Source organism: Podarcis muralis, chromosome 10 (assembly GCF_964188315.1).
Source record: "Podarcis muralis chromosome 10, rPodMur119.hap1.1, whole genome shotgun sequence".
Taxonomy (NCBI): Eukaryota; Metazoa; Chordata; class Lepidosauria; order Squamata; family Lacertidae; genus Podarcis; species Podarcis muralis.
The window spans coordinates 8,977,183-8,996,856 of NC_135664.1; the positions used below are offsets into that span (position 1 = coordinate 8,977,183).

General features: G+C 44.5%; 1 protein-coding gene across 1 annotated transcript in view; it reads left to right on the forward strand.

Annotated features, from left to right (window-relative positions):
* ABCD2 (ATP binding cassette subfamily D member 2) overlaps window positions 1-19,674 on the forward strand; it is a 56,319-nt gene that overhangs the window by 28,748 nt on the left and 7,897 nt on the right. The window contains exons 6-9 of the mRNA XM_028746122.2: window positions 675-820; window positions 8,767-8,912; window positions 10,595-10,679; window positions 11,865-11,990. Of these exons, the coding sequence (XP_028601955.2) occupies window positions 675-820; window positions 8,767-8,912; window positions 10,595-10,679; window positions 11,865-11,990 (503 nt within the window). The remainder of the gene's footprint in view (window positions 1-674; window positions 821-8,766; window positions 8,913-10,594; window positions 10,680-11,864; window positions 11,991-19,674) is intronic.

Consider the following 19,674-nt stretch of genomic DNA (forward strand, 5'->3'; position numbering starts at 1 on the left):
CTCCACATTTATGCTTTGATTGCTTTTTTCCTGCCCAAGCCACAGTGGGAGCACAGAAGACAATAATAATAATAATAATAATAATAATAATAATAATAATAATAATAATAATAATAATATAATATTCAGATGTCTTCTAAAAGTCTGGTAGTTGTTGTTCTCTTTGACTAGTCTAAGAGTGTTTTTTATACACATGATTCTCAGCGATCCACACAATTGACCTTTTTAATATTATATTTGGGGGAAAATTGCATCAGGACGGCAGTGAAGAAGAATGCTGCAGTCCCTTTATTTGTGGTGTGTGGTACTCTGTGCCCAGTTTGCACTTAATGCTAAACTGTGGTTTAACATTCCAGCTCGCATCACCCTCCCGCCTCGCCTCTTTCGCCGCAGCAACAAGAAAGAGATGGGAAGCTTCCGCTTCCATGTTAGATTAACCACAGTTTAGCATGTTGCCTAAACCCTAAACTGTGGTTTGTCATAACTATGGTTGCTTGAAACAAGCCTACTTCCTAGTTTGAAGTTTGAAGTTCAGACAGAAAACCATAGTTTGTTGAGACGCATTGTCATAACTCTAAGCTTTGGTTAACGTTGCATCCAAGTCAGTCCTGTGTTAGATTGTTGGTGGAAATAATTGCTTTCTCAAAGGTTATTGTGTTTCTCATAACTTGTAGGTGGAAGAAGGTATGCATCTTCTAATCACTGGACCTAATGGTTGTGGGAAGAGTTCTCTCTTCAGGATTCTAAGTGGTTTGTGGCCTGTCTATGAAGGAGTTCTTTACAAGCCACCTCCTCAGCATATGTTCTACATTCCTCAGAGGTTTGTGATTTTACTTGTATCCGTTTCTGCAAAACAATATATTTTCTATAGATTACAAGTGTTTCCTGCTTTTTGAACATATAGTGCTCAAGGCAACTCAAAGGAACAAAAGAATTAAAAACAATTAACCAATATAAGATTATCAGAGGTCTACGAGTGTCAGCTCTTTGATTTCTTGGATTGGGCTGGGGGGGGGGCAGGTATTGATTTTAGAAAAACGAGAGAAAGGCCATAGTCAGCAACTGTTGACAGACTTCTTAAAAGGCTACACTAGCTTCCACTAGAGTGACGCTAGGGATGCTTCTCAACCTCTAAACAGGAAAAATCAAAAGGGGGATTATTGAAATTTTCACACTGGCGTGGTAGGTGGGAGGATATAGGAAAGGAGGGGACTTACTCATCGCCGGATACAGACACAGGAAAGCACCAATTTGAAGAGTAATTAGGGTGGTCCAACAGCAGAATATTGCTCTATCTTGACAAAAGCAAGTGGGACTTTGAAAGATGTTTGGATCTTGTGCAATAGCTTGATTAAAAACTGCCCACTCCTAACATGAAAAGCACATTAGCTCTTACCTAGCTGCTGAAAGCAATGGGAGAGCTGGTATTGTTGCTTTCCATGAGATTCAGCCATGAATAACTCTCAACTGAAGTAGGGACAATAAGCTTAAACCACCAGAGGGCTTTTCTGTGTGAGTATATTTCAAGAGAAAGGGGCTGCTGGTGGTATGTGGGGAACTTGTGGACCTTCAGATGCTGCTAACTCCCATCAGCCCCAACAAGCGTGGCCAGTGGCCAGGAGTGATGGGAGTTGTAGTTCAGTGACATCTGGAGGGCCAAGGGCTCACCACAACTGGGCATGTGCAGGAAAACATCTATGGATTTATGTCACTATTTATGCCATCCTTCTTCCCAAAGTCGCCCAGGGCAGCCAACATCAAAAAGTCAAAGCAATACATTTTAAAATGTAACAAAAACCTATTTAAAACATTTTGAACCCACCTAAGAACATTTTGGGGACATGGGTGGCGCTGTGGGTTAAACCACAGAGCCTAGGACTTGCCGATCAGAAGGTCGGCGGTTCAAATCCCCGCGATGGGGTGAGCTCTCATTGCTCGGTCCCTGCTCCTGCCAACCTAGCAGTTTGAAAGCACGTCCAAGTGCAAGTAGATAAATAGGTACCGCTCCGGCAGGAAGGTAAACGGCGTTTCCGTGCACTGCTCTGATTCGCCAGAAGTGGCTTAGTCATGCCGGCCACATGACCAGCTGTACGCTGTACGCTGGCTCCCTCGGCCAATAAAGCGAAATGAGCGCCACAACCCCAGAGTCGGTCACAACTGGACCTGATGATCCCTTTACCCTTTACCTTTAAGAACATTTTTAAAAAAGGATATCTAAAAGCTTACTGGTTTCAAGTTGTCCTGACCTGTTTCTTTTAGCCATCAAATGCATGGGTAAACAGGAATGTTTTTAAACTTCTCCCGAAAGTCAATAATGAAGGAGACATTGCAGCCATTGTCTGCTTGAATCTTACTCAGCACAGTTTGCAAATGCCACTATTTGTATTGGATTTCTCTGAATTAGTAGACTAGCCCTTTAAGGCAACATGCTGTGTTGCCTTCCTAATTAAATGTAGCCCTAGCTGAATCTGCCCAGATGGGGATTGTCTTGATTCCATATGGTTTAATTGAGAATTTTGCTTGCCTTCATCCGTAAGAACTCTCCATTTATAAGTGAATACACAGATAGCCTGAGGAATTGTTTTTGTATCATTGTGCCTACTGATATAGCATGAGATACGGCCCAGAAACAATACTATTTACCATTATAGAATGTATAGGAGTAACCTGGGCAAGTTTCCAGGAGGGAATATTAGCTTTAGAGATTAACTGTCATTTTCTCCCCTACCGTCCCAGGCATTCTGGCTGTCTGCTAATTAGAACCAGGGCTTAGAGTTAGAGAAATCCCAGACAGGGATTATATTTCCTAAAATACTTTGCACAACGTCAAAGTTGATATTTATAATGCCCCTTGCCTGGGAGGTTTTGAATGACGGAGGATTTGGTCAAAGTTAAGGAACACATATTTACACTTGCGTCCTAAGGTGTGTGTAAATGTCACGTAATAACTTTTTTAAAACCTTTTTTTAAAAATAAAAAAAACTATGTAGATTACATCCAAAGCAAACATTTTGTACATAATTTTGCTTTCTTCATTTAATTAGTATTGCAGATTATTTTAATACTTCTTGCTATTACTTATTAGATTCACCATCTTATCTAATAATAATAATAATAATAATAATAATAATAATAATAATAATAATAATTTTATACCCCACCCATCTGGCTGGGTTGCCCCAGCAACTCTGGACGTCTTCCAACACATATAAAAACACAATAAAACATCAAACATTAATAACAACAGTCTGACCCAATACAAAAAACTAACAGTAACTTTAAAATAAACAACATATCAAATAAAGCAAGATTCAGCAATCCATTAGAATCTAATAGTAAATAGTATTATTTGCTGGCATTTAAACAGCTTACACTTACAATAAAGAATTACAATCTTTACAATTGATAAAAGCAACGGCAAGTCACAATGCATAAAATGCCACAAACCACACAAAACCACGTAAAAGGATGGAATTGAGAATCAAGAACACACAGCTTAATAAAATTATTATTTTTAAATATCCCTGAACTTTTTTTTAATTATCCCTGAAATTATCCTCTTCCCAGCTGCTTCTGCTGTTCTTCAAGAAGCTCAAGCCTCAAGCGGGGGGGGGGGGGTTCAGGGTCCTTCCCCTCCCCACGTTATAGATCAAGATCAGCCGAGTGTGGGTTAAGCTGTGATAGGATCACTGGCCCAAGGAGCTTCCTGGATGGATTGCAGATTTGAACCTGTCTCCCGCCAGTCCTCATCCAATCCTCAGACCCAGGGCTAGCAATATGACATACACACACAGAGAGCTTTTTGCACCTAGCTTCCATCTTCACTGACCCTGGGCCAGTTTTATTCCAAGTTCTAGAAAGGATCACATTGGATGCCCTCACTCTAACCATTCCTCCCTACTGGGTTGTATGGTGCAGTAGAATATTTCAATTCTTTATGCACAGCCCTTTCTTCAGAGTTCCCTGACTCTGAGTTCTGTCTTCATATGCTTAGCAGGAAACATAACTATAAACTGATTCAGCTACCCACACCCCATTTCAAAAATCTACATGTCTTGCATCTGCCCACTGAATACTTTTCCCCCAGTCGCCATATCTTAGGAACATGGTACTTCTTTCCCACCTTCTTTTTGTAGGCCTTTTGTTGCAGATATTTGCATAGTTTTGTCATGTCAACCTATCCCATCTCAGTTCTGCACGTAGTTTAGAATGGGTTCACATACCGTATTGGCCCGAATATAAGCCGCACCTTTAATATTCAAGGGGGGGGGGAATAAAAAAAGACAATACCCGAATATAAGCCGCTCCCTTAAAATTCCGCAGGCACCCATTCCGTTTTACTGTATATCCGTTTCAGCAGCAATATCGTAAAAGCCCATTTTTGTAAGGTCACGAATTTAAGCCCCACTTTAACTTTTCACGGTCGGAATTTGGGGAAAAAGTGAGGCTTATATTCAGGCCAACACGGTAAGTGCTTCTGTCTTACTATAGATTTGGCCAGTTTCCCCAATGTGCCTCCCAGCTTGAAACAGATACTGACACCTATTTGTTAGGGTGGCAGTTGTTCAAATACTTGTACTGGCTTGGATGTAAATTATAATAGCAATCACGATCATGTCAGCAGCTGCTCTTCGTCAGTGTGCTCCCAAGTGGTGATGTAACAAGAAAGTTGACCGCCTTTTTTACTTGCTGATGTCACGGTCATGCATTACGTTCAGGCCATGTGTTCTTCTAATCTTTCCCCCAACTCTACGGCTCCTCCGTTTGGCACCTGAGCCTTACAAAGGAAGCGTCATAAAGGGCAGGAAATGTCCCGACAGCTGCTTGAGATTCCACAGCACTGACTTTATCGTGATTGACAGCGAGCTCCCTGCTGCGTCTCCCCAGTGGTTCCGAATCCCTGACGGAGGCAGTTTCTGATTTGCGCGGCTGCAAGGGAGCCGATAAAAATTTCATGAAATCAAGGAGCGTTGCTTAACCTGGCTTATCATTCAATCGAACGGCTTCCTTTCCAGATTAAGGATTTGTGCTCTTTCTGCGGTTCGGTTGTTTATTGTGCAATAATATATTTCTGCCTGTGACAGCAGCTTCTAATTACGCATCGTGCTGGGAAAGCTCTATGATCCGTGCCCCGTAAACTATGTTAGCGGGTGTAAGGTAATTATGCTCAGGCTTGGTAATTGAGCTCCTTGAAATATTTAGCAGGCGCTCTTGGATACTGGAGAGGAAAGCTTACAGTTGGCTATTTTGGGCTCAAATCAATTATTTATATCTGGAGAGAGTTGTGGAAACTGCAGCTTGCCCTAAAACACCCTTGAACTTATTTCAATGGAGTGGGAGAATGCTATAGAGAGAAGATGCTCTTCGTTAGACATTCCACCAGACGTGTATATTTTAGCAGTTCCTCCATCGTCATGATGGGCAAATGTATATAACAGAACTTAACTTCCAACAGGGCAAATCTACGGTTCATATTTATTTTATTTTATTTTATTTTGTTTTATTTTATTTTATTTTATATTTTGTTTTGTTTTGTTTTGTTTTATTGCAATAAATATTTTATTCTTTATTCCATATAGAAAGTTACATTTGATACTGAACAATCATATTCCAATTCAACAGAACTAGTGACTTCCTTCTCGCCCAACATCGATTTTTATAACCCAAGTTACATACAATTAGGGACGCGGGTGGCGCAGTGGGTTAAACCACAGAGCCTAGGGCTTGCCGATCAGAAGGTTGGTGGTTCGAATCCCTGCGACATGGTGAGCTCCCATTGCTCAGTCCCTGCTCCTGCCAACCTAGCAGTTCGAAAGCACGTCAAAGTGCAAGTAGATAAATAGGTACCGCTCTGGCGGGAAGGTAAATGGCATTGCCCTGGAAATTTTGTTTGTTTTGTCATTACAAAAATGATACCATCCATAAGCCCAAATGAAATAATTCTTTGTAGGCATCCAGCTATGCTCCATTTGCAGAGAACGAATATTGAATCTTACGTCTAGTTCTCATGTACTCTGGTCGTAAATATTTGTAGATTCTTTGCATGTAAACCTGGTGAAATGTTGCTGTTTTTGCTTGTTTGTGGCACAGACAGTTTTAGAGTCCGGCAGGCTGCCCACTTTTCCGTGTCTGCCATTATCTGAATGTGCCAGAGGACATTCTCAAGGCTGAGCACCTGTCAGAGTGAAGCTGGAAACCAGAAAGTTGTGCCAGGAGGTCAGAGCTGGGAAGTCAAGTCAGGAGTCAATACTGAGGAACAAGGCTAGGAATGAAAGCTTGAAAGAAAGAGTAAATCCAAAATGTGCCAGAGCTGGGAAGGCTTTTGCTGCCCAGGCAAGTTCTAGCCAACCTCATAGGCAACCTCTGCCCTCCAGTCTTTTTGGGACTACAACTCCCATGATCCCTAGCTAACAGGACCAGTGGTCAGGGATGATGGGAATTGTAGTCCCAAAACATCTGGAGGGCTGAGGTTGCCTGTTCCTGTTCTAGCCCAAGGAGGAAGCTGTTTTACAATTTAAAATACTCATGTAAACATCCTTAAAATATCAATAAGGGACACGGGTGGTGCTGTGGGTTAAGCCACGGAGCCTAGGACTTACCAATCAGAAGGTCGACAGTTCGAATCCTGCAATGGGGTGAGCTCCCGTTGCTCGGTCCCTGCTCCTGCCAACCTAGCAGTTCGAAAGCACGTCAAAGTGCAAGTAGATAAATAGGTACCACTCCGGCGGGAAGGTAAATGGTGTTTCCGTGTGCTGCTCTGGTTTGCCAGAAGTGGCTTAGTCATGCTGGCCCCATGACCCGGAAGCTGTACGCCGGCTCCCTCGGCCAATAAAGCGAGATGATTACCGCAACCCCAGAGTCGGTCATGACTGGACCTAATGGTCAGGGGTCCCTTTACCTTTAAAATATCAATGACTTCCCTTCTTCTGTCCTCTTGGGACAAACATAAAATCCGGGCCTGGATTCTTACAAGAGACGAGGCCATGGACCGGGCACAGTCCACCTCAGCTCGCCTCTCCATGTGGCTCCCTAAAGTGAAAGTGGTAAGATCACTTGCCAACTACTTGATAGACCTGACGGAGCCCAATTTGAGAAGAGCGTTTACTATGGCCCGCTTCCATTCTATACCCACGGCCTTCCTGCAGGGGATTTACTCTAAGACCCCTATTACCCAGCGTCTATGTCCATGCACAATGAATGAAGTAGAGGACTTCATACATTTCTTTTTCTACTGCCCTATTTATGAGCCAATAAGATCTAAGCTCCTCCTTTTATCCCGTCCTCCATTACATCTAAGGAAGACTGTTTGAAATCGCTTCTTGTGGACGCAAATCCCCAAATTTCACGTGGGGTGGCAATCTTCATAGTGCAGGCTCTGAAACTCAGGGCTACTCTGACAGGGTTGCGTGCCCTAGACCTGGACCTGTTTTAATTCTTTTATTACTTTTAACTCAATGTGCTGAGTCTGTTCTGGGGCCATTTTGTGCTTTATATATATCCACATATTAGTTTTTGGCGCTGGCTACTAAATCTTTGCATTATTGTCTTCAGGTAACTTAAATGTCACTACGCCAGCTAAATCGCCTGAATTTCGCTTGGTTGCTTGTCTCTAGGTTGTCCTTTTTTTTTTTTTTTTGTATTGTCTTATTTTGCTATGGCTGTATGCTAATGCAATAAAGGTTTGATTTTGATATATTATTATAATATAAATAAATGAGAGTGATAAGACTTCCCTTCTTCCCTTTCCATGGTTCATTTTGCTTATCATAAATCCCTGCATATTTTACAAAAACTAAACCATTCAGTGTTCCATTATTACATCCATCAAAACTTATTTACACTGTTGAATTAATCTTAATGCTGCCAGCGTTTTCAGCTGTACACAATTTTCGCCGATATATTCAATAAACATTTTCCAGCCTCCTCTAAACGTATGTTCTTCTTGTTCTCTTATTCTACATGTTGAGTCTGTAAGCTGTGCATATTCTGTCAGCTCTAGTTGCTATTCTTCTTTGGTTGGGATTCACTCGTTTTCCATTTTGGGGCTAACAAACCACGGGCCGCAGTAGAAGCATACATAAATAACCGTTTTTGACACCTGGGAGGAGGAAGGCTTTTGTAGTTCTTCCTGTTTAGGAGGATTTGGTGGCCAGCCTGGGTGGGTAGGACCAGTCGAGCACCTGAGAACTAATACATCCCTTAAAAAAATATGCTGCAAACTGCAGTCCTAGTAGCTCACCATAGAGAGCAGCAAAGGGCTGAAGATTCCCTGCTTTAAGTCCTGGGAGCTCCTGATAAATGTATACAAACAATCCGTTGTCTTGGAAAATGGGATGTGGGCCATTCTGCTCACTGTTAGATGTGGGCAACGTTAATTTTGAAAAATCGTAGCTTTTGAATAACCGAGGCTCAAAAATGAGAGTTCCACAGTGTACCTGGAAGAAATTGAACAGGAAAATGCATTCCTACTTTGATTTATGCTATTGTGTGCTCAGGCAAGGTGACTTTTGTGCGAGGGATAATGTGCGGTTCTTCTTTATCACGCGGCTCTTGAGCCACAGTGTTCCATGTCGCTGCACTGCAGTCTGTTCTGCAAACAAGGCATTGTTCTCTAGAGTGTGTTTACTAAAACAGTCACCCTCAAATAATTACAGTATTTAGAAACACCACATTTAAAGCATTATGCGCTGCTCAAAGAACCCTAAACAGCAGGGTTGAGATGTGACTCCCCGGGAGGCGGCTAATTTTCTCTCTGCTGCTTTACAGACCTTACATGTCCATTGGAACACTGCGGGATCAAGTGATCTATCCTGACTCTGTGGACGACATGCGCGAGAAGGGCTACCAAGACCAGGATCTGGAGTGCATCCTGCAGATAGTTCATTTGAATCACATAGTGCAAAGAGAAGGAGGTAAACACTTAAGCAAGTTCAGGGCTGCCCCAATAATGTCGAGGTAAAAAGGTAAAGGACCCCTGGGCAGTTAAGTCCAGGCAAAGGGGACTGTGGGGTGGCAGCACTCATCTCAATTCAGGCCGAGGGAGCCAGTATTTGTCCACAGACAGCTTTCCAGCAGGACTAAACCGCTTCTGGCACAACGGGATACCGTGACGGAAACCAAAGCACACGGAAATGCCGTTTAGCTTCCCGCCGCAGCGGTGCCTATTTATCTACTTGCACTGGTGTGCTTTTGAACTGCTAGGTCAGCAGGAGCTGGGACAGAGCAACGGGAGCTCACCCCATTGCAGGGATTTGAACCGCCGACCTTCCAATCGGCAAGCCCAAGAGGCTTGGTGGTTTAGACCACAGCGCCACCTGCGTTTGAGTAATGTCAGACACCACCTGCCCACTTAGAGGGGAGGAGGAAGGGGTCTGTTGGGAGAACTCAGGATCTGCCTTCAGTCTGGAAAGGTTTCTGACTTTGCAAGTACCGTATTTTTCGCTCCATAAGATGCACCTGACCGTAAGACGTACCTATTTTTTAGAGGAGGAATGCAAGGAAAAAAAAATTATTTAAAGGGAGCGCTGAGCAGAGACTGTATGCATCCCAGGCTCTGCTCAGTGCTCCCTTTCACAAGCCGCGTGGAGCATGTGTGCGGTGCTTGCAGGCTTTTCCCCGAGGAGGGAGAAGGGCCCAAGAGCCGCAGACACACTCCGTGCGGCTCTTTAAAGGGAGCGTGGCTCTTTGGGGCTTTTGCGGGAGGTGGGGGAAGGGACTGAGGGGCTGAGCCAGAAGCTAGAATGGCAAGAGGGAGCGCCGCACAGCGATCCCTCTTGCTGTTCTTGCTTCTGGGATAGCCGCGCAGCCTGCATTCGCTCCATAAGACGCGCACACATTTCCCCTTACTTTTTAGAAGGGAAATAGTACGTCCTATAGAGCGAAAAATACGGTAATTAACAGCAATATAATTGTTGCTGGGGTTTTTCCCAATCTGATGCCCTGCTCAGCGCCATTGCCAGATCCCCCAGAGAAGGTGGCACGGCAGATGCTGCAGAAGCACAGATAGCTCCAAGGAACTATCTGTAGGAACTTGCTGTACCGTGGTACCCTGGGGGTACGAACTTAATTCATTCCAGAAGTCCGTTCTTAACCTGAAATTGTTCTTAACCTGAGGTGTGCTTTTGCTAATGTGGCCTCCTGCTGCCGCCGCCACACGATTTCCATTCTCATCCTGGGGCAAAGTTCACAGCCCGGAGCAACTACTTCCGGGTTAGCAGAGTTTGTAACCCGAAGCGTTTGTAATCCGAGGTAGCACTGTAATTGAAAGCAGACGGAGCCTTTTAAGATCAATCTGCTTTCAACTTTTAAGCAGGTTGCAGCCTTTGTGCAGCTGTGCATATGTTTATAATCCAAATTTATAAAAAATACCAAAAGTACAGTATAGTAAACGTCCATTTGTTACTTAAAGCTGCCCTCTGAACTCCAGTTACCTGGAAATAATCTTCTTAGAATTCAGCTGGACTTTCTTCTGAGTAGACATGGTTAGGATTGTACTCTAAAGCTGACCTTTTAAAGGCAAAAATGGAGAAAAGGAAGAAAAGGAAGTTTAAATCGGAGAGTAAAACCTACCTGTTCTCTTTGGGTGCCTTTGAAGGGTGGGATGCTGTTACAGACTGGAAGGATGTCCTGTCCGGAGGAGAAAAGCAGAGAATGGGGATGGCTCGGATGTTCTACCACAAGTAAGTAAATTTTTTCCAAGTATGGATAGGATGGGCATAGGTAGATTGTATTGGTATTGCTCAGGGGTTCAAGGCAGAATAAAGCACATGGTTCTGTAGAGGACCCAATTCAAAGTGCTGGTATTGACCTATAAAGACCTTAAGAGCCGTCTGTCTCCATACAAACTAACCTGGACCTTGCATTTGTCACTTGAGGCCCTTTTCTATGTCCCCCTTCCCTGAGAGGTTTGGAGGGTGGCAACACGAGACTTTAGTTGTTCCCGAGTTGCTCTTTGCGCATTTATAGTCTGTACAAACAAGAACCTGGTCATGCTGAAAAACAAAACAAAAAAAATTAAAAACCATTTTCTTAAGAGTAGGTCCAGCAACTTGTCTTGCCAAGCTGACAGAAGCTGCATTTAAGTACGTTTACTTGTGGCAGGTGGTCCAGGTTGCTTTGAAATTAAGGGACAGTCCAAGCCCAGGCATAGGCAAACTCGGCCCTCCAGATGTTTTGGGACTACAACTCCCATCATCCCTGACCACTGGTCCTGTTAGCTAGGGATGATGGGAGTTGTAGTCCCAAAACATCTGGAGGGCCGAGTTTGCCTGTGTCTGGTCAAGTACATGGTGGGGGAAACAGCATGGACTCCCATTTCCAGAGAAAAACTTAGAAGAGACATCGTTTGGGGTGAAGAGATCTCTGCACCAGCTGTTCCCTATGTCACTGGAGGCATCAAGAAAAATACTTGATGCAGATCATCTTCAGCTTTTTTGGAGAGGATTGCTGAAATCAGTTTTACAGTCTGAAGGATCCCCATTTGCTTTGCTCATAGTGATCATGAGAGCAAATTGCATTTCACGTCAATTAAGTCTGTTTCAAGTTCAAATGTGGATCGTTCTCATGGGTGCACACACCTTGAGCTGCCTTGAATCTCTAATATGCGGGTGTCCGATGTAACTTTTCATTTAGCTTGCAGAAGTTATCTTGGGCGGCCTACCACATGAAAAGGGGGGAATTGCATTCGGTATATAGCTAAGATGATTGCTCTGAATCCAAAATTTCAGCGCATGTGGGGGGAATCCAATGCGCACTTGAATGCAAGTGTGATTCGCACGAGAATGTGCATCTTGGTTCGCCTAAATCATGCCTCCTAGCTGTTTCAAAAAGTGAATGAATAACTATTTGTTTTCCTGCTTTACAAGGCCCAAATATGCGTTGCTGGATGAGTGTACAAGTGCTGTCAGCATTGATGTCGAAGGGAAGATATTTCAGGCTGCTAAGGGGGCTGGCATATCCCTGCTTTCTATAACACACAGACCATCTCTTTGGTGAGTCTTTAAAAAACCTTGTTGCCAGATAATGTATGTAGGTTTCATCAGGTACTGTATTCACCTCACGATTATGTGGCATTCCCAATCACAGCACATATTGAAGCAAACAGCACAAACTCTTTCTTTGAATTCCTCTCTGGGTGGGAGAGGAACAGGCTCTCACCTGCAGATTGCCCTGCGGTCTGGCACTCACTTCCCTATGGAATAGTTACAGATAGGTATCCATGTTGGTCTGCCATAGTCAAAACAAAAAAATTCCTTCCAGTAGCACCTTAAAGACCAACTAAGTTAGTTCTTGGTATGAGCTTTCGTGTGCATGCACACTTCTTCAGATACACTGAAACAGAAGTTGCCAGATCCTTCTATATAGTGAGAAGGTGGGGAGGGGTATTACTCAGAAGGGTGGTGGGAATGGGTGATTGGCAGATAGCTGTGATGAGCCTGTTGACGACTCTTAACGACTGCAATAGGTCTTACAAGTCGTTAAGAGTCGTCAACAGGCTCATCACAGCTATCTGCCAATCACCCATTCCCACCACCCTTCTGAGTAATACCCCTCCCCACCTTCTCACTATATAGAAGGATCTGGCAACTTCTGTTTCAGTGTATCTGAAGAAGTGTGCATGCACACGAAAGCTCATACCAAGAACTAACTTAGTTGGTCTTTAAGGTACTACTGGAAGGATTTTTTTTTGTTTTCCCTATGGAATGTGAGGGCTGTTGGGAAACTGCCAAGGAGATATAGTCCATCATGGCCCCAAGCCGGCTGCCGGACATCCATCGATCTCCCGTAGCCAGGCAGATCCAGCAGTTAGCGACACGAAGCCTTAGAAATAGATTGCCACATTCCAGGCTTGTGCACACTGTTCTTTATCAGCAGAAACCACAGCCAGAAAGCTTGCACCGAAGAAGAGCATAATTTACAGATTTTATTTAGCGTTGAACAGAACAAAGAGAAAACATGACCGTTCTGTGTCAGTGTCTCTGACCGACTGAAATCGAAAGGAAACAGCAAACATAAACATCCTCAACAGGAAATACGCAGACTCTGTGACTCACAAGCCTGCTCTCTCTTAAGGTGGAACGGAAATATCCTAACATCCTCCCCCTTTCCGTGTAACCTGTAGTACCTGTGGTTCACCCAATTGCAACCTTTGTACATAAACCTTATGTTGTTCTCTGTTAACAACCTTAGACAACAGATCAGCAGGAATTTCATTTCCTGCCATGTAGGACACCCGAATCAGTCCTTTCTGAATACACTCTCTTGCACGATGTAGCTTAATCTGCAAGTATTTGGTTCTCTGCTTGCAACTCTCTGAGTTCAGCAAAGCCAAACATGATCTATTCTCTTGGTACACTTGTATAGGACATTTCACAGAAACCCCGATGTCCTTAAACAGTTGCATCAACCATTCACAATCCATGAGTGAAAATGACAGAGCATTGAGTTCTGCTTCACAGGAACTTAGGCTCACTGTTGTTTGCTTCTTGCACAACCAGTCAAACAGGCAGTGGTTGTACATGTAGCATACTCCAGAAGTGCTTGTACCATCTGTGGTGTCACTTCCAAAACTTGCATCTGCAAAGATTTCAAGACCTCCAGTCTTCTGACTGGTGAACCTCAGCCTGTAGTGCATAGTCCCTTTCAAATAGCGGGCTATGCGCTTCAGAGCTTTCCAATCCTGAACCGTAGGATTGTTGGCATGTCTGCTAAGCAGATTACAGCTTACAGCTATGTCAGGTCTTGAACATCTGGCAATGAAATTCAGCTTGCCTAGAACGCATCTGTATAGCGTTGTGTCAGAAAACGCTTCAGCAGTACTGTCTACCTGGTAACCTGTCACCATCGGTGTGTCTGCTGGGTTTGCATCAACCAAATTCAACCTGGTTAATACATCAGCAATTTTCTGTGTTTGGTGTACCAGAAAATTACCTGCTTGGTCCTTCTCCACCTGCAGAGAAAGATAGTTGGATACCTCACCAAGATCCTTCATGTCAAAGTGCTCCTTCAGCTGAGCTAGGGTGCTTTGATAGAAAGCCTGATTCTTCCAAAACATCAGAAGATCATCAACAAAACATAAACAATACAGTTTGTTTTGCCCCTCCTCCTTGACAAACACACATGGATCAGCTTTGCCCTGGTGAAAACCTAGAGAAAGCAACGCTTCAGTGAGTTTTGTGTTCCAACACCTGGCACTCTGCTTGAGACCATATAAGGATTTCTGCAGTTTACAGACCATTCCCTTCTGTATCTGCATCCCATCAGGTGGAAGCATAAACAGCTCCTCGTTCAAAATCCCGTACAAAAAAGCTGTATTAATGTCATGATGAGAAACATGCAGTTTCTCCTCCGCAGCGATCTTGAGCATCAGCCGAATGCTCTCATATTTGACAGTGGGAGAGTAGGTCTCGTGGTAATCCTGTCCTGGTACCTGTGAAAAACCTCTGGCAACCAATCTGGCTTTGTGTCTGACAACCTTGCCATTCTGGTCTGTCTTGGCCTTGAAGACCCATTTGCTGCCAACCAGTCTCATACCTGGGACTACCGGTACCAGCTCCCAAGTTTGGTTCCTGTTCAAGGAATCAACTTCAGCCTTCATGGCATTTATCCAAGGCTCAGCATCTTTAGAGGTTAACTCCTGAACCTCTTTGAAGCTTGAAGGTTCCCACACCTTCTCTGAGCTACTAAGAACAGCGGTTGCTGTTTTAGCAAACTCATCAGCAAATCTCTTAGGAGGTCTGCCTTTGGTCACCCTTTCAGACCTACGTACTAGACGCAAGTCTTCTGGACTCATCTCCTCTTTCTTAGGAGAAAAATGACCAATGGTGAACAGTGGTTCTTCCAGTTCATTGTCAGACGCATCAGATGGTCTGACTGAGGCCTTTGCACTCTTGTAGTCTGCTGTGTCATCACTCTCACTGACATCAGCAGCAGCGCCGCCCACTGAACTGGAATCCGAACTCTGATCATCATCATCATCATCATCATCATCCTCATCATCATCATCCTCAGCAGCTTCCTCAGCTTTAGCTGCTTGCTTGACATCACCTTCATCCTCCTCTGGGTAACTCTGGAAAATTCCCACATTTTCCCCCCACTTAGGATTGTACTCAACACTCCTTGTGAACTTTATGGACTTAGAGTTAGTCATCCATACCCTGTATGCACCTTTTTCGTACCCCATGAACAAACCATGTGCCCCACGCTTCCCAAGCTTGTTGGTTTGTGGGGTGCGTACCCACATGTCAGAACCAAAAATTCTCATGTGTTTGGTGTTGGGTTTCTTGCCAAACATCTTCTCATAGGGGGTACAACCAATGGGTGATGACAATCTGCGATTAACGGAGTAAACCAGATTCCCCAAAGCCTCCCCCCAAAACTTATCAGGGAGATTGGCATCATGCAACAAGGTTTTCATTCCTTGCAGCAATGTTTGATTTGCTCTCTCCGCAAGCCCATTCATCCATGGCGATCTGGGGGTTGACATGTCATGCTGGATTCCCTTCTCAGTCAGGAAAGCTTCAAACTGCTGAGAAGTGAATTCCCCGCCCCGATCGGTAAAAAGACAGGAAATACGTTTACCGTGAGCATTCTCCAACCAAGCACAGAATGCCTTAAACTTCGGAAACGCTTGCGATTTCTGTTCGAGCAAAAACACATGAATGTACCTAGAAAAAGAATCAATTAGAACCATGAAGAACCTTGCTCCTCCTAAAGAGGGCGTAAGTGGCCCAACTAGGTCTGCGTGCACTAGCTGGTAGGGCTTGGAAGCCTGCCTGCTAGACACTTTGCCTTTTGGAGCAACCTTCACCTTGTTCTCTGCACAAGATACACATTTCATGTGAAATTTACAGGGTTTGATGTTCAAACCCTCAACCACCTCTGGCATCTTGGCCAGTGCCTTCCAAGAGAGGTGACCAAACCTTCGATGCGCTTCATGAATGCAACCTGCATGAAGAACTTTGTTAGTTTGTGCAACACAACAAGAATCAGCATTAGATACAACAGCAGTGTCCTCATAAGTTATATGGAACAAACCATCCATAAACTTTGCATGCAAATAGTCCTCTTTGCCTTTACTGATGACACAGACGCTCCTCTTGAAGGAAATCTGAAAACCACGTCCAGTAAGCTGCGGGACGCTCAATAAATTGCTTGCAGCTCCAGGAACATACAGAACATTACTGATGGTTGTATGCAAACTTGCAAGTTTCACAGTCCCTTCTCCTGCAATTTGCAACGTCCTTCCATCAGCCAGGTGGATCTCACCTTCCTGAGGCTTGAAGGAGATAAAGAGGTGCCGATCCTTCGAGATGTGGCGGGTACAGCCCGAATCAACAACAAAACTGCCTTTGGCTGTTGGAGCAGTCTTCACAGCAAGCAAACCCTTGTTTTCCACTGGCTTGGGCTTTTGCAGCTTGCCCCCCTGCTGCTCCTGGCCAGCAGACGTGCCTTTAGCCTTTGGTGAAGCTGTGCCAGCAGACATAGCCTTGTCTTCCACTGGCGTGGGCTTTTGCAGCTTGCCCCCCTGCTTCTGGTCAGCAGACGTGCCTTTAGCCTTTGGTGAAGCTGTGCCAGCAAACATAGCCTTGTCTTCCACTGGCGTGGGCTTTTGCAGCTTGCCCCCCTGCTTCTGGTCAGCAGACGTGCCTTTAGCCTTTTGTGAAGCAGTGCCAGCTAACATAGCTTTGTTTTTCCCTGGCGCGGGCTCTTCACCCTCCCTTCGCTCCTGGCCATCTGCAGACGCCTGTTTACCTTTGCCTTTCCGGCCTCTGCAAAGGCGATGACCTTGGTTCTCACGAGAAACAGAGCTCTCAGCTGCCGACTCCTTGGCTCCCTCTGGAGGCTGGAATGCTGCCTGGGATGACATCACAGTCTGCTCCCCCTGCAGCTTGCAACCGGTGCCCTCAGCATCCCTGCATACACTCGCATTCTGGGAAACAGCTTGGACCTCCGATGCAGTCAAACTCTGGGCTGGGACAACTGAGTTGTGAGCTTTCATCAAAGCATACCACATTCCACGTGCAGTGGTGTTGCCAGCCAGCGTCTTAATTTCCTCAAGAGATACGGATAAGACTATTACGTCAATCGCCTTCGAATCATCGGCTTTCCATCTCTCTGTCAGAGGAACTGGGGGGGCCTCACTCACGGTATGCCACACCCTAAACTGACGCAGCAAACTCTCACACCATTTTGCCCAGGTTTCATAATTGTGGCCATTTAGCTTCGGTGGACACGGAGCTACTTCTGAGGATTGTAAAAGATCCATCTCAGGTCTTTACGTGAGCCCAAGTCTTTATGCCTTCAAAGACTTATTATCTCGGCAGCCCATTAATCACGAACTCCCTGGCTTGGCTCCCAGGCCAATTAAGCCTTGCCGGAGTTCAAAGGCTCCTTGTTGAGGTAAACAGAAAAGCCTCCGCTCTCGCTGCTTTCGCTTTTCACATACCTCTCAAACGCAGTCTGTTGCAGCTTTACTCTCCTGTAGGTGCTGTGAATCTGGGCCCGAAACCTTGTTGTTGGGAAACTGCCAAGGAGATATAGTCCATCATGGCCCCAAGCCGGCTGCCGGACATCCATCGATCTCCCGTAGCCAGGCAGATCCAGCAGTTAGCGACACGAAGCCTTAGAAATAGATTGCCACATTCCAGGCTTGTGCACACTGTTCTTTATCAGCAGAAACCACAGCCAGAAAGCTTGCACCGAAGAAGAGCATAATTTACAGATTTTATTTAGCGTTGAACAGAACAAAGAGAAAACATGACCGTTCTGTGTCAGTGTCTCTGACCGACTGAAATCGAAAGGAAACAGCAAACATAAACATCCTCAACAGGAAATACGCAGACTCTGTGACTCACAAGCCTGCTCTCTCTTAAGGTGGAACGGAAATATCCTAACAAGGGCAAGCAAAAGCACTGGGTTCAATGTGACTATCGTGACACACACACCCCCGATCTGGTCCCAGAAGCAGAGGATATCTTGCTGATTGGGCTTTAGCTGAAGTAAAGGCATGTGCTAGAGGCGATGAGACAACAAACTGCGAAACATCTCAGCTACAAGGATTTAAAGGTTGGAATTGAGATAAGGTTTTATTCAGTGCCACAGACTTTGTTTTTCAAAGTTTTTCTTCTACGTTTCTGATTTGGCAACCCTCCTCGGAATGCAAGGTTAAAATATAATATAGAAAGTGAAGGCTGAAGAAACTGGATTAATAACATGGAATTTAACATCAAACTGGAACTGCATGTGTGAGAGGAATGGGATGGAGAGAGAGAGGAAAGGGTGGGGGAGTTTCACCCTTTGAAAGGACTATGTTGGAATATAGAATGAAACCACCCCCACTGTTATTTTCAAAGGAATGTGAAGGAGGCTGAGACAATTTTGAACGTAATCTAACTGGAAAGATAACCGACTATAATTTTTCAGTTTATTTTTTTAATTCCCCCCCCCCCCCAAATGCTTTTTATTGAGATTTAAGAACACCAACACCAACCAACAAAAACATCAAATCTTATTACATATATCCTACTTTATGCTCCATAGAGCCGTTGACTTCCGTCCTTCCCTTCCGCAGGTTTTCTTATTCCAATCTGTAATTCACAGTTTCATTGGTTAAAAATTACACCGTGACATAAAGGAGGAGAGGAGTTTGCCAGCTCCAAGGTCAGAGGTTTTCTGGCAGTTTGGAATCGGACTGCTCTTCCTAGGTTGGGGGGGGGGGGACTGGTGAGGACAGTTTATTTGTTGAAACAGAGGAGTCTCTTACAAGCTTACAATCACGAGACGAAGTGATGTAGAGGCTTTTGGAAAACTGTGAGACAACCACTTACTCCAAGTCATGATGGGAAATATCAACAGTTGGAAGAATGAAGGACTCAACACCATTATATGGTTGGGACAACATCATGGGGGCAGGAATTATCACACGCAGGAAAGAACAATGATTATAGACTTGAGTACCTAACTCCAAACTTTATAAATTACTTAATATATTAACACAAACTGAAACCATAAGCTTGTAGCTGTTGTATAAGGGATTACTATTTTGAAGGGAATGCAATTATTATTAAGCTTTTGGAACGCAGAAAATAAAACAAAACAAAGAGGAACCCATCAAAACTAGCAGGTGAGGAGGTCACTTTAACTGAACTGCATAATTCAGTATATAAATAATTGGTTTTAATAATTATATTAATTGGATAAAATTGGCATTGTTATAATGAGGCTGTTATTGGAACAATATTGGAAAATCTATATCTATCTAAAGGAAGGTAAAGGTAAAGGGACCCCTGACCATTAGGTCCAGTCGTGACCGACTCTGGGGTTGCGGTGCTCATCTCGCTTTATTGGCCAAGGGAGCCAGTGTACAGCTTCCGGGTCATGTGGCCAGCATGACTAAGCCACTTCTAGCGAAACAGAGCTGCGCACGGAAACGCCGTTTACCTTCCCGCTGGAGTGGTACCTATTTATCTATTTGCACTTTGACGTGCTTTCAAACTGCTAGGTTGGCAGGAGCTGGGACTGAGCAATGGGAGCTCACTCTGTCGCGGGGATTTGAACTGCTGACCTTCCGATCAGCAAGCCCAAGAGGCTCTGTGGTTTAACCCACAGCACCACCCGCGTCCCATATCTATCTAGCTATATAGATTTATATTTATCCAAAAAGGCAGTGAATGG